The sequence below is a fragment of the Mustela putorius genome, unplaced genomic scaffold (genome assembly GCF_011764305.1).
Source record: "Mustela putorius furo isolate JIRA1106 unplaced genomic scaffold, ASM1176430v1.1 tig00001075_pilon_pilon_pilon, whole genome shotgun sequence".
Taxonomy (NCBI): Eukaryota; Metazoa; Chordata; class Mammalia; order Carnivora; family Mustelidae; genus Mustela; species Mustela putorius.
This window is the reverse complement of record NW_025421560.1, coordinates 2,180,715-2,196,097: the sequence shown is the minus strand read 5'-3', so window position 1 is coordinate 2,196,097 and position 15,383 is coordinate 2,180,715. Positions and strand designations below refer to the sequence as shown.

Here is a 15,383-nt window from a genome sequence, read left to right as displayed (position 1 = left end):
CCTCCCGTGCACTAGTAAGTGAATCGATACTCACTTCCCTCCTCTCCTAACTCCAAGAAACATGTCTCCCAATTCCTTGCATTTTTTTTTTTAAGATTTTAAGATTTTATTTATTTACTTGACAGAGAGAAAGAGATCGCAGGTAGGCAGAGAGGCAGGCGGGGTGGGGGGGGGAAGCAGGCTCCCTGCTGAGCAGAGAGCCCGATTCGGGGCTCGATCCCAGGACCCTGAGATCATAACCTGAGCCGAAGGCAACAGCTTAACCCACTGAGCCACCCAGGCGCCCTCCTGTATGTTTTCTAAAATGGCAATTTGCAATCTGAGAAACAAGTCCAGGATAATATGCAAATGGCGAGGCTGAAGGAGCCCCGGCCACCCTTGGAATCTGCCAGGTAGTATTTAGTTTGTGGGAGAACAATATCCTTAACTCTGTTTTCCAAAAAAGGGGGCTGATGCCAACATGAGAGTTTCAGGTGGGGTGGGTGAGGCGCACAGAGCGATGGTGCATTCCCTTGTGGGGTCTCCTCATGAGCCGGGGGCAGCCTCGTGGCATCCCACTCCCTGAATACGCTGCTAATTATGGATTTGCACGTCCTGCCCCGAAATTCCGATTCCCTGGGCCTGGGGAGGGGCCCTAGCACCTGTATTTTTAAATTACCCTCCTAAGTGATTTAATACACAATGAGGCTTGGGAGCGACTACAGACATATTTGTGCTCCATAGAAACAGATTTCTCTTAAATTCTGAATCGGTGCTCAGGAGGGGCTGAGACTTGGGGGGCAGATGGGGCCTCCTGGCGCGTCCTGTTTAATTCACGTCACCACTGACGGGACTGTTCCTGTGAGGCTTTCTCTAAATACGGCACTCAGGGCTTGCCCGCTCTTTGGTGAGGGGTAGCTCAGAACCTGGTCTTATCACCCCGTGGAGTTAGTTAAAGAAAGTGTCAGGAGTGCTGAGCGGCAGGAGAAGCAGCATTTTAGGGTAAAAACTAATGAGTGTCTTCTTCTATAGCCTTGGTTACGTGGTGAACAAAATGACCTTTGTCGTGCTGGGCTGCTTCAAGTTTCAAGAGCTCAGTTTCTTTCTTTGTGTCATGACTATTATTATTTTTATTGGGCAGGCAAATCAAGAAGGAAGAAAAGCTTGGAATCATTCCATTACACAAAAGGATTTTTTTTTTAATCTCCTAATAAACTGGGTCAGTTCCGCCACCCTCTATGAATATATTTGAAATCATTTCCTTCCTGATGACTGGAGGTTTTCCCTGGTGCCTCCTCTGCCTCCCCTCGGTTTATTAGTGTTCAAAACCCTCTTTGCAGTCAAGAAATCAGCTTTCCACGAGGGCTGGGTTTTCCCGCTGCCATTGTTCCCGTCCAGGCCTTCCAGAAAGGAGAGGGGCTTATCGCTTACCTTGCAGAATGGGGAGCGTGAAACCTGGACACGCGGAGCTTCTTGCCAGGGCCCCTCTCCTAGAATGTGCACAGGGCAATGGTCTGATAGAACAGGTCGATCTACAATTAAAATGAGGAGCCGGGAGAATCCCTGCTGGAGGACAGATACGGTGAACACATTCAGAAGAGGTCTTGCTTTCAACATGGATCAGGTTCCTTGTCGTCGACTCATTTTCCCCATCCTCACTTATCAGGTTTACTTAGTGCTGTACCCATTCCATCCTGACAGATTCTGAAGGATTTCACACTGTTCACTGACTCTGTCTCCCTCACGGAATTTCTGCCTACGTCAAGTGAAGCGGGGCGTGGTTTGCAAGGATTGGGCATGTTCTGTGTTCTCTGGGCGAGAGGAATCGATTCTCCTCATGCCCTGGTGGAGGCAGGGGAGTGGGCCGGGGCAGAGGATGGGGAGCCAAGCTGCGGGGTGTGCTGGGAAGTCGACACTGCAAGATTTTGCCAGACCTGGGGGAGGAAGTTTTAGCCTCTGGGATTCGAAGTCCTCATTCACTATTCTGACTTCATCGGCTGAGGGGTGATTTCCATTCCCTCCCTAGAAGTGGATGAAAAGGTAAACGTCCTTTGAGTTTTGTTTGTTGTTCCTGTCTGGTACATGGATTAGGACATACTGGGAAAAACTAGACCAGATGTTTCTAGAGCCAGATGTTCACGCAGACCCAGTTTCTTCGTGGCCTTTGTCACCATCGGCAGAGACACCATGTCTCTAGCCACGGTCATGGGTCCCCTCCTGCTTGTAGCTTTGGGTCAACTGCTTGCACTGCCTGCATCCTACGAGCTCTAAATTATCCTGCCAGCAAGTAGATTGGCTCGAGAACTGTAGACTCAGCTGTCTCCTGGCCCCTGATGTCATCCGTGGCCTCGGCGCTGCTCCAGACCACTGTGGCCTCCCCGCGTGTCAGCTCCTGGGGGGTAAGGCAGAGACGCCAGGCCTCGCGCTGAGTCCTTCGTGCACACTCGCTCATTTTAAGCCTCAAAATAACGAAGAGACTCGGGCTCCGCTGCAGCTCTGTCCTCCCCGCCTCCCACTCTCAGCTTCCTGGGCCTCTGCCGCCTTCCCTCCCTCTCTGTCCCTCTTTCCTTACACAGAGGGGACTTCTCCAGGCCAGCAGGGCTGTCCTGGGTGCAGTGCTGCAGAAATGGGATGGTGAGAACCGCAGATGTCATTTGGGGTCCCCTGTTCTCCCCATTTGGGGTCGGGTGGGCCGTGAAGCCTAGTAGGGAATATGCCGCAGAGGAAGGCCACACGTCATGAGCCACAGGCTGGCCTTCCCAGAGTCCAGGCTGCCTGCAGTCCCAACAGCCGAGAACGGCTGAGTCAGGCCTTTGCGGTGATTTGGCCCTAATCCGGCGACCTCGTGTGTCTGTCCCGTCACCTGCTCAGACTCCTCAGACCCTGAGACCAGACCCTCCTTAGCAACCTCCAACCTTGGTTCTCCAGATTCCACATCCCAGCCCAGGGGAGGGAAGAGCAGGCGAGAGGGCAGGAGGCTGCCCCGAAGTGTCTGCCCACTGCGGTCACAGGTGACAGTCCCCATGCCCTGGCCAGGCCCAGGCTGTGTGCATTCCTGTCTGTCATCTCCCTTTGGAGGAACATGTGTCTACAATCAGAGAAGGCCATTGGCTAAGGGTTTGGGGCCACGAGAGCATGCAGCACTGCCTCCTGGCACCAAGCACCCCCCCCCCCATGCTGGTGATTTCCAGGCTCGGGGGTGGGGGGTGGCTGCTGGAGGAGGGGAGCCCAGCCTCAGTGCTGTGAGCAGCACGTCTGTTCACCTGTGGTAATAGAGCACAGAGAAGATTGTAGGGAGGGTATGCTCCCACCTACGTGGAGGCGCCCATACTGGAGCTGGAGTTTCACGTTCTCTGCTGTGCTTGGACTTCTCCCGGCCAGGAGCTAGCCTTTCTGAAGGATGAATTCATTCACGAGCTACAAGATGGCTTTCGATAAAGCTGTGACAAGAAGGAGAAGGCCCGAGGGTGGCATTTTCACCAGTTGGAATTCCCAAGTGGCGTGTCTAATGGAGGGAGAACACGGGTTATTTTGGAAGGCATTGCAGATGTCTACTGTCTGGGCACCCGGCATTACATGTGCATGTGTGTTTCGACAGTGCCTCGTCATAAGTACTTTCCATAAGAACTTTGGTGTTTTTGTTCATTGAACGCTCCTGGGCTGGGGTCCTGGAAGAGGGTTTGCCCCCGTCTCTTTCGGCCGGATCAGACACGCTGGGCATCCAAGGAAGCCTGCAGTAACCCAAGGGCCCTTTTGTGTCTCTCTCAGAAAGGATCAGGCTGGCTGTCATTCTTCTTCACCCCGGAACTTCTGTTCTGGCACATTCCATTAGCGTTCTGTTCTTACTTCCCTCATCCCTGTAGTGACCCGTAAGAGAGGACATTTTAGAATGTCTCAGGTGAGTTCTATGCATTACATCTAGCAGGAAAGGGGCGCCTATGTGGCTCAGTCGATTAAGTCTCTGCCTTCTGCTCAGGTCGTGATGCCAGGGTCCTGGGATTGAGCCCCACCTGGCTCCCTGCTCATCCGGAAGTCTGTTTCTCCCTCTCCCTCTGCCCCTCTCCCCACTCATCCTTGCTCGCGCGCTCTCTCTCTCTCAAATAAATGAATTAAAACTTTCATTTAAAAAATGAATTTTAAATTCATTAAAAAACCTAGCAGGAAACACAGTGACACCACATGTCAATCCCTGACACTGATGGACTTTATGAGATATAATAAATAAAAAACTGTCTTTAGAATGTCTAGAAGGGCTCATAATCTTGCTTTCTCTCTGCAGAGCATAATCTACTATATGGTAACGTCCCCCAAACTTCTCTCCTGGATCAAAAACGAATCCCTTCTGAAGTCCTTGCAGCCTTTTGCCAAGTGGCATTACATTGAGCGTGACCTTGCCATGTTCAACATTAACGTGGATGATGACTACGTCCCATGTCTCCAGGGGATAACCCGCGCCAGCTTCTGCAACGTTTATCTTGAATGGATTCAGTACTGTGCACGGAAGAGACAGGAGGTGGGTCAGGGAAGCGGGCCTGGAGGCGTTGGGTTAAATTTGAAACATGAGGAGCATTTTATAAAGTCCATTCCTGCTTAGGCTGTATGGTAGACAATGACCAAATAGAGCAGCGAGAACATTGGTGTTTGGATAAGTGTTTGTTTAACACGTAAGCAGAATTTTAAAGGAAGAATCCATATACCCTTGTCTCCAGCAAAGGAGCCTTAAAAGGTATGTTTCCCTCTATGCTGTGCTCAGGGTTAGTGCAATTTTAAGCCTTTGGCGTAGCTTTGAAGCTCTGGAAACCTCTTTGTGTAGAGCTGCTTTTTGAGATTTCCATATAAAAAGGATTATCTGTGCCAAAATGCAGGGTATTGAATCATGGACTAGGGAACCAATCTGTTTAGCAATCAAGATGGTCCAACACTCCCGCAGTTGGGTCTCAGGGCATTATTGCTCCCGCGCTGAGGACACTTGGAGATGAACACAGCCTCTTAGGAATGAAACCAAAGACAATGACAGCTTCTCAAAAGTAGCTCCCTCATTTCAATTTTTTCCCTCTCCAACCACAAGAGAGAGTGTTTCAGGAGTCCGAGAGTTCCCCCATCCCTGGATCACGCTACGGGACCAAGTGACCCCAATGGCTGACTTACAAAGCCCCCCAAGATGTGACTCTGTGTCGCTGTGTGATGGAATCCCTGGGAAAGTTGAATTAACATACTTGCTCTTCCAGCCCTCCAAGAACCTGGACAGTGATGAGGACTCTGCTTTAGTGACCCTGTCCTTTGCCCTGTGCATCCTGGGGAGGAGAGCTCTGGGAACGGCCGCCCACAACATGGCTCTCAGGTATGTGAGAAAACCATTGGTACAGGCACCAAGATTTTGTATTTTTGTCAGTTGTTTTATTTATTTTAAAGTTGGACTGTTTATGTAGCTAGTTCTTGCCATAATAAATTGTGCTGGGCTCATAAGGAGGCTTTGTGACCATTGGGAGCTCTACATTTGGAAATAGCATGAATACAGAACAGCTAAATCCCTGGGATTCTAGGCACAGGAACTTCTGTGTCACAAGAGTCCTGGTGGGTTTGCTGGAAAGATCAAATGAAACCATTTATTAGAACTACCTAGCCTGGTCTCTGGCAAAATGAATGCTTAATAAAGGTCTGTTCCCAGGGCTCCTGGGTGGCTCCGTCGGTTGAGCATCCAACTCTTGCTTTTGGCTCAGGTTGTGATCTCAGGGTCATGAGATCGAGCCCCGCACCAGGCTCTACACTCAGCATGGAGTCTGCTGGAGATGGTCTCTCTCTCTCCCTCTGCCTCCCCCACCCCCAAGCTTGCACTCACACACCCTCTCTCTCTCAAATAAACAAGTCTTAAAAAAATAAAGGTTCGTTCTCTTTTCGTGTTTTTCCACACAAAAGAAAAGCAGCACATCTGTACTCTGGTCTAGACTACCCTTCCTTGTCTCTGTGGGACTTTGATTAATTGGATGTCCCTTTGGCTGGTTTTTCAAGCTCTCTTTCTACCCAGATCTTCCTGTCCTGTATGTACATAGTTCAAGTTTCTCTCCTTTTTCAAACAGTTGAGCTATAATTGACCTATAACTTTGTATTACTTTCATAATGATTCAGCATGTGTATATATTACAAAATGATCCCTTCCATAAGTCTAGTTAATGTGCATCCCCATATGTATTTTTATTATGTTACAAACCTTTTATCTTGTGGTGGAATTTTTAGGATCTACTCTCTTAGCACCTTGCAAGTATGCAATACAGTATCGTTAACTAGAGTCACATGTCTTACGTTACAACCCATGACTTACTTATCTATGACTGGAAGTTGGTGACTTTTGTCCACTCACCCCCACCCCAGCACCCACCAGTCTGTTCTTTGTATCTATGAGCTTGGTTTTTCAGATTTATGTATGTAAGATCATACGGTATTTGCTTTCCTCTGACTGACTTCACTTAGCATAATGCCCTTAAGGTCCATCCATGTTGTCACAAATGGTGGGATTTCCTCCTTCTTATGGATGAATAATATTTTCAAATTTCTCTTCTTAAAGAACAAAAACAAGGTTAAATTCTCTCTTGCCTTTTTCACCCTTTACCCTCTGTCACCCGGTCTTCTCTTGCATTCACGCACAAGCTCCAGAACTTTCTGTCACCAATGACACTGAGCTCTGTGGCCCCCACCACCCCATTGCCACTTGACCTTCCACTCCTGCTACACCCGTGAAGTGGCTGTTATGAGATGAGGTTCTCATCCCCCAATCACAGGCCATTTCAGACTTCTCCTTTGGCACTTAGCACCAGGGGCCAAGTGTTCTAGATTCCTCTTGTCTGTCAGGATCATGTGGATGGCTGCACATTAACATCTCCTGGGGGGAACTTCTAAATATTTAAATAGTAGCCCATGCCCTCCCCTAGTCCAGACCAGTGACATTAGAACCCTGCAGGGGTGGGGCAAACATGAGGATTACCCACTCCCCCAAGTGATGTCAGTGTGTGGCCAAGGCTGAGCATCACAGAGACCCGGGAAGCTCGAAATCAGTTCCACGTAGGCTCCCTTCACTGGTTTCTCGTCTGCTTTGCACTTTCTTCAGGATTTTTGTATCATGTCCTTGACACCAGGCCCTTTAGGACTCAACTGAAGTGCCCATTGTTAGGCTGGATTATAAGCTTCTGAAGGGCAGAACCCCCTCATGTTTTGGCTTAACAACCTTCACAAGCCCTGGGCGTCGGATCAGTGAGCCTGGGCAGCCTCGCTGACCCTTCCCCAGGGTGGGTGGCAGGCTTCGGCCGCTGCTGGTCGTGCGTCCTTCAGGGGTGCAGTGGTGTGGCTGGCATGTCTCCTCCTTTGTCCCTCGAGGCCGTGGCCTTGAGGGCCTCTGAGGAGAAGGTCAGCACCTAGGACATCAGAACGTGTGACTCTTTCATTGCCCACATGTCCGAATTTTCTGATTTTCTTCAAGGTGAGAAATGCTCAGTGACTTACCCATGTGAGTGCTCAGTGAAGCCCTGTCCTAGGAAGTACCCCAGGGAGGAGCTCACTGGCTTCTCCCACCACACTCAGCCTCCAGCAAGGCCCCGGCGGTGCCCTCTGTGGTCCATCGCCCAGGGCCTCATTTGATGATGGGAAGCCCAGCAGGAGGCTCCAGGGCAGGCTTTGCAGAAACAGGATCATGTGGTTGCAGCAGGAGCCCCTTACGAAACTGTAGGGAGAAACTGTAAGGAGGGAACGCATTTGGGGAAGGGTTTTGGAGGATTCTGGAAACTTCCAAAGACTTCTGGAGTCTTCAGATAGTCCTAGCATCCAGGCAGGTGGTGTTTTTTTTGATCCATCTGAAGCTGGTTTAAAAAAAAAAAAGATCCCAAATTTTCTGTACAAATTGCAGATAAGATGCTTTGAGGATTTGTTCTTTCAGTTCCCACCTGAGCACCATTTGCAAAGACTTCTTCTCTCTTGCTCCTTGAGGAACTTGTTCCATGATTCCTGATCGGAGGGTTTCTTGCCAGGTCAGCTTTATTTGTTTTTTTCTTGATTAAGCACCAGGCTCACCAGCTGCTTTTTTAAACCTCACGTTGATGGGATTTTCTTTGTCTCAAACAGTTTCTCATACTTTATGTCACCTCTGCTCGTTCCAAACATAGTGATGAGATAAATCTGGGAATAATATTCTCGGTGCTCTGGGGAAAGCTCTGATTATCTGGGACTGATTCGCTTTACTGAGCGGTCCCACAGCACAGCAAAGTCTGACAGCACGCTTCCATGTCAGCCGTGGACTAATAAAAAGGTGACAGATTTCACAGACTGGCCTGGCCCAGTGGTTCCGGGGCCTGACGCCCACAGAGTTCTGACTTGGTTGTGTCATGGGGCAGGGGAGGGACGCAGTGTGACGGGAGGTGGGACAGAGCACGATGGCACCCCCAGTTCTACTTTAGCCGAACAGCTGTGCTCTACATTTTACATGCTAGAATTCAATAAATGGTTTTGCTTGAAAAAAAAGAGAAAAAATTCCATAGTTCAGAAAACGTTTTAATGTAATTTTTATAGATACAGTTAAATGGCTTTCCAAAAAAGCTGCCCCAATTTATAGTCTATCCAAGAGTGTTTTGCCATATCCTTACTAATGCTGGAGATTCAGTCTTTAATTTTTCTAGTCTCATGGGTGAAAAATTATCTCATCCTCGTTTGAATTTGCATTTCTATTATTAATAGTGAGGGTAAAGATCATTTTACATATTTATTGGCCACATATTTTTTCTGTGAATTGCCTGCCTATCTATGTGCATTACCCATTTTTATTAGGCTCTTACTGATTTTTAGGAGGTATTCTCATCTTATGATCTTAATATATGTTAAAAATATTTTCCATCAAGGTACACTTGTCTTCTATCTACTACCCCTTTTAAAAAATTATAATTTCCAGATTTTGTGTCTTTCTTAGAAGTGTTTTTCTTTCAGCTCCAGGACATAAAAATAATAGCCTCTATTTCCCTCTGATAATTCTACACTTTTACTTCTTTCCACTTAATTGTCCTATCAGGTCTTGGGATTTGATTATAATCTACTTATTAGGTAATTACCTACGTTGTTATATTTTCATGGAGTCTAGCAGAGGACACGAGACACGCGGGTCAGAGACAAAGGACTTTATTTCTCATAAACAAGGGCAGCATAAGATTCAGAGTGTTTGGTTCTCTTCTCCTGGCCCCTAAGACCCAGAGAGCACCATTTTCCATGACAGGAGAAGAGCACTTAGCTCAAGGAACCAGCCATTTTGTAGCAGAAAAAGATGCCATTTCATCCCTCAAGGATTCTCACTGGAAACCTGGCCCTGGGCAATGGCCTGGATCTTGCATTCTGGGCAAAGCAGTAGGATCTGTTGGAGAAGGAGCCCACTAGACTACCCGCTCCTAACAAATCAAGTAGAATGTATTTTCATACATGATGGGAGTTAGGGATCCATTTTTCCCCCAAGAGGATAGCTAATAGTCCAATACCATTTGCTCAGTAGCTCATTAGTGATTCAGTTAGTGAGTTAAAAACACCACTAATTTGAAATACCACTTTTGCCATAGTCTATATTCCCATTCATAGGGGGTACACTTCTGGATTTACAGGTCTGTTAAAGTGATCAATCTGTCTGTCTTATAACAATAACATACTGTTTGGTTTCCTAGAGTGATAATGTCGTTTTGATATCTGAGAAGTCTAGTCCCTCTGTTTTTGCTTTTTCCTTGTTGTTTTGTGGTGCGACCCCTTCTTGCTCATGTTCTCCTCAGGTGAAATTTAGAGTCACATTTTATAAAAAGTTCTGTTGGCTTTTTGATCGAGACTGTATTGAATTTGCTGCTTGAGAAAACACAAATGTCATTCAGTGACATGGCGCATCTTTGCGATCATTCCATTTTTTTCGTGTCTTTTAGTAAACTTTTACCATTTTTTTTGAGATTCTTCGTCTCTGAATGGGTTATTTCTAGATATTTTGTAGGCTTATTTTGATTGGGCATAGAATTTTTCTTTCCTGTCACATTTTTAATTGGTTACTGCTGGCATATGGGAAGGTGATTTCTTTTATTATTTGCTCTTATTTGGGACACGCCTATGATCTCTGTTATAAACATGATATTATGATTAATTCTCTTTGATTTTCTGGTGGGAAGACATATCAGCAAATAATGATGGTTATGGCTTTTCTTCTCCCCGATATTTATCTTCAATTCTTTTTCTTCTTACTTAGGCTATGACCTCCAGGGCAGTGTTGGAAATGGGCATCTGTGTTCGTTTCCTATTACTTCGGGAACTAATTACTGCAGAGTTGGTGCGTTAAAGCAACATAAATTAATTATCTTAGAGTTTACGAGGTCAGAAGTCCAAAGTGGGGTTTACTAGGCTAACACCAGGGTTATCTGTTGGGCGGCGTTCCCTCTAGAGGCTCTGAGGAAGGGCCCATGCCCTGTCCTAATGGCTGCCTCTTATTCCATCTTTCCAGCCAGCAGGACAACATCTTCTGATTTCTGTCTGACTCAAACTCTTCTTCTGCTTCCTTCGTTCCCTCACGAGGATCCTTACGAGTACATCGGGTCTGCCCAGGTAGTCCTGGACAATCTCCCCATCTCAAAATTCTTAATCACATCTGGAAAATTCCTCCTGCTATTTAGGGTAATGTGATCACAGGTTCCAGGAATTAGGATATGGACACCTTTGGGACCCCTTATTCTGCTACCACAGCATCCTTGCCTTAATCCATGTATTACAGGGAATAAGCGTAACACTTTAGCATTAAAAAGTAAGGTTTATTTTAGGTTTGTAATAGACATTTTATCAAGTTGGGGGGTTTCCTCCCCTTTCTAGCTCACTAAATGAAACTTTTATCAGGAAAGGATGTTAAATTATTTTAAAATGTGGGAGCATAGATTCAAATGATATTCTTCTCCTTAAATCTACTAATGTAATGACTTACATTAATAGGGTTCTTCATTGCTGAAATAGCCTTACAATTCTGAGATATCCTCTATTTAGTCATGTTATATTATTCTTTTTATACAGTGATGAATTCAACTTGCTAATTTTTTTTGAATGGGGGAGGGGGAGGAGTGCAGAGGAAGAGAAAGAATCTTAAGCAGGCCCCAACACCCAGCACAGAGCCCGTTGTGGGGTTTGATCTTACTACCACGAGATCATGACGTGAGCTGAAATTAAGAATCAAGATTCTTAACCGACTGAACCACCCAGGTGCCCCACAAATTGCTAATATTTTATTTAGTGTAGTTACTTCTGTGTTCAAAGGATGTGTGGCCTGTGACCTCTGGGTGTGTGCGCATGTGTGCAATCTACCATTATGTCATTTTAAGATCAGGAATATGCCCTTAGCTGTACTCGATGAAGCCTCACAGGTCATTCTCACATATTTAATGTTAAGAGTTAACAGAGGATTTTCAAACTCTGACTCCCCAGAGGGTCTTACACAGCAGCTTAGCATAAGTCATAGGCCCTGCTTTATTTGATGGATTTGTTGGCGAAGTATTGTTGACCTTACGACCAGGAACACAGCACGTTGGAAATCCTCAAGAAATAAAAACGTGTACATGCAAAACTAGAAAGAGTAAATTGAGAATCAATTAAAATGATATGCTGAATGCAAGCTAGCCAGGAGCATAAGCATATTATAATGTCTTAACATAAAATATCGATGTGTTTTGGAGACAGAATGGATTAATATGGATGTCCCAAGCAAATACCAGTAATTTTTTTGGATTTGGAGTTTAAGGCCCATTTGGTCTGGAGAACTGTGTCTGCCACTGAAGAAAGGCACACATCCATAAAGAGATGCTTTAGCAGGAAGTCAAAATAGTTTCACTGATCTCAAGCTAAAAGATAGCTTGATTGTTACCTTCTATTACATGAAAGTTGGAGAGCAGATCCTGGCCAATGTGCCATTTATAGAGATAAAGGTGAGAAGATGGCAGCATTTTATAGCAGCAACATGTTTGCTTGAAGGAGAAATCTTACTGGCTCTTGGAGTAGACTAGGGTTCCAAGAGGATGGAGAACCCCAAGGTCAACAGTCTTGAAAAACGCTAGACAAGCCAGCCATAGATGTGCTGTGCCAAGCCCCATGCAGGAGACAGGGAGCCCTGACACGTGGTCTATGGCAGTCGCTGTTGTGGTCTGAGGTCACATATGCCATTTGCTCACCCTTCTCACCCCCAGTGGACAGAGGAAAACAGTGTTCTTCAGAATTCCAGGACATGATCTCAGTTTCTTCTCCCAAGCTTCCACTAGAGATGATGCCCAAACGAGGGCCAGACATCCTACAGGATCACCTTGCAGAACAAGATTGAGGTCCCCTTGCTCGACTGTGGTTGGAAACTCAGAAGCCAGAATCTAGGAAAGAAAGAGACAAAGTAAATACAATGCAAGATCCTGACTAAAATCAGGACCATCCAGCTCAGCTCGGAGGGTTGGAATGTATAGAAAATCTGCAAATTTATAAGTTAGAAAAAGGAGCAAGCATTTCTGGGACCTTGGGTTGTGATACTACGTGGGACGGTCTTCTTCCTTGGCCTGGTGTAGCGGTTAAACTCCGTGGTCCTGGCTCCCTTCCTTCTCTGACATGGCTGGACATCTTTAGGAGACACCCAGATTCTCTGGTCCCTCATCTCAGGATTCCCCGGGCAGCTTGGTCAGAATATAGACCCCAGACCCCCTCACAAACCACCCGCAGAGGAGCTCCAGGAACTGGGTCAGAAAATCTACTTTTGACATTGAACAGCTGCCGTGTGCCTGATCCCTGGGGTCCCTGGGCAGCCTCAAGAAGCACTTTCACTGGCTAATGGTAGTGACCCATCGATATGGAGGCTCAGGAGCACAGAGTATTGGTATAAAAACATCATGAGGTCAAACGCATTTTTAAAAAGCTTTTCATCAAATCTTGCCTTTTAATGATTTCTTACTTGGGAATTACGGTTTCATCATTTGTTCGGGATTCAGTTGAAACAACATCCCTGAAGGCCGCCCCCTTGCTCTCCGGTCATGAGGCGGAATTCTGCAGCATAAACATCCCTTTGTTTACACCTGGAGCTTACGCTGAAATGAGACGAAAGGTAGCAGGGAACATTTACGATGTGCTTCCTGCACACATACAGGGGCAGTGCTCCGTGTTCGACGCGAGTTTATACACTGTCGAGGCTTGAGAGAGGATGAGGTAGGTAGTTACCGGCTGGAAGGCCCAGGATGCGGAGGAGTGGCCGGCTCAGTGTTTCACCACAGTGGGGTCCCGCCCAGCCTCCAGAGTCCTCTCCTGACCTCTGTGCCCCCTGAACCCCATCTGTCCTGTAGGAACTCCTCAGAGCGCCCTCATCCCTGTGGCCTGTGTTCCCACCTTCCACACACCCAGGCTTCCTTCGTGGACGGCTCGTCCGTGGCGTGTACCGCTGAGAGCTGCTGAAGGTGCCTGTGGACACGCCTCCCGGCTCCCGAAGCGCGCGGCCCTCTGTGTTCAGGGATGCCTCACCCTCTGGCCTGCACCTTGCCCTGTCCTGCTGGCTGGGGCCCTCTCCGGTGGGAGCTGCTTCTGCCTGCACTCTCAAGTCTCCCGCTCTCTTGAACTTGACTTCTGCATTTTTCAGGATTCAGGCATGGGTCCCAGGGAGCAGATGAATGCCGGACACCAGGGTGGATTGGCTCCCTCCCCCGTACCGAGATGTGTCCTTTGTCCTCAAACCACACGTGTGCGTCCACCCAGTCCCTGACGTAAGGAGATCTTCGCTGGCCGCTCACCCAGCCTTCACATCTCCCTGGACAGGCTCCATTTTAAGGATGAACACAGAAAGAAAGAGATGATAATGAGGTTGAGGGACTTGCCAATATCAATAAGTATCAGAGCCAAAATTGAAGCTTGGGTTTAGGTTTCTGGCTCCCTTCCCTCCAGTTCTTATGGGCCATATGCTGCCTCGCCGTGTGGTTCCTGAACTCTGAAACCGAGTGAAGCACCTTGATCCTACCCGAGGGACTCCGTTGCTTGTTGTCAGTGTGCCCTTCAGGTGGCAGGTCTCTGGGATCCAGACCGCAGGCTGGTTTGATCCTAGAGCCGATAGACTAGCTTCCTGGGTAAAGCGTGCATGAAAGCATTCTTTTTTTTTTTTTTTTTAAGATTTTTATTTATTTATTTGACAGACAGAGATCACAAGTAGGCAGAGAGGCAGACAGAGAGACGGGGAAAGCAGGCTCCCTGCCGAGCAGAGAGCCCGATGCGGGGCTCGATCCCAGGACCCTGGGACCATGACCTGAGCGGAAGGCAGAGGCTTTAACCCACTGAGCCACCCAGGCGCCCCCATGAAAGCATTCTTAATACAATATCAATTCAGGGTGTGTGCTGAGTATATACACCAAACTGAACTTTGAAAAATGACTGGCAGCTGACCTCAGGAGGATGAGATGGGGTTGACTTCAAGAGCCGGTTCTTTCTAACACAGTCTCTGGGCTGGTCGGTAAGAAGATGGCTCCAGCTGCATGCTCTCAGAGCAAGGTTTCCTGGACGGATGGGGAGCCAGAAGGCAGCCATGGCTTTGCTCCGATGTGTCTTCAGAGGGATGAGATACGAGTATTTGTTCCCACCTCACTTACCCTCTTTCTTATCCCTTTCTGGCCGGTTTCCTTTTTTGTTTGTCTTTTTTTAAGATTTTATTTATTTGACAGAGATCACAAGTAGGCAGAGAGGTAGACAGAGAGAGAGAGAAGGAAGCAGGCTCCCTGCTGAGCAGAGAGCCCAATGCGGGGCTCCATCCCAGGACCCTGAGATCATGACCTGAGCCAAAGGCAGAGGCTTTAAGCCACTGAGCCACCCAGGCGCCCCTGGCCTGTTTCCTCTTAAAGGAAAGGCTACAATAATTCATCTCGTGCAAGCACCCATGCAAATGAGTTGAGCTAATTGGATGGAAAGTGCTTAGTAATCCACAAGCCACCAGGAAGATGGAAAATTATCCGTCTCTGGCTCACTTGCTTAGAGGTGATGCTTGTCACCTGGACTATTCTTGTTCGTTAGTGTGTGTGTTGGGGGAGGGACTCTTTAGCAGGAGAGTGTGGCCGGAGTGATGGAATTAGCCACGAAACCAGGGCAGTTGTTGAATTGCACAGAGGGAGCAAAGCCCACGAAGGCATGCTGGGCTCCCGAGGTGGACGTGCTCTCGGAGCCTGGAGTCCTGACTGAGGAGGATAGGCACAGCTCCCTCTGCAGCTCCATTACTAATCAGTAAGCACAGGGCAGCCCAGCCCGCAAGTCACACTTAATTGTTCACATATGGTCTACCAGCTCTCCTTTAATGCGATGCTCAGCGGCAGAAGGCTCTTCGCAGGGCTGAGCTGTAAACACAGTCTATGGCCTGTTTGGAAAGGAGCAAA

The 15,383-nt window shown here is 47.5% G+C and overlaps 1 protein-coding gene across 1 annotated transcript in view; it reads left to right on the top strand.

Annotated features, from left to right (window-relative positions):
- PCNX2 (pecanex 2) overlaps positions 1 to 15,383 on the top strand; it is a 288,518-nt gene that overhangs the window by 257,342 nt on the left and 15,793 nt on the right. Inside the window, 2 exon segments of the mRNA XM_045087258.1 lie at positions 4,259 to 4,492; positions 5,208 to 5,320. Coding sequence (XP_044943193.1) covers positions 4,259 to 4,492; positions 5,208 to 5,320 — 347 coding nt within the window.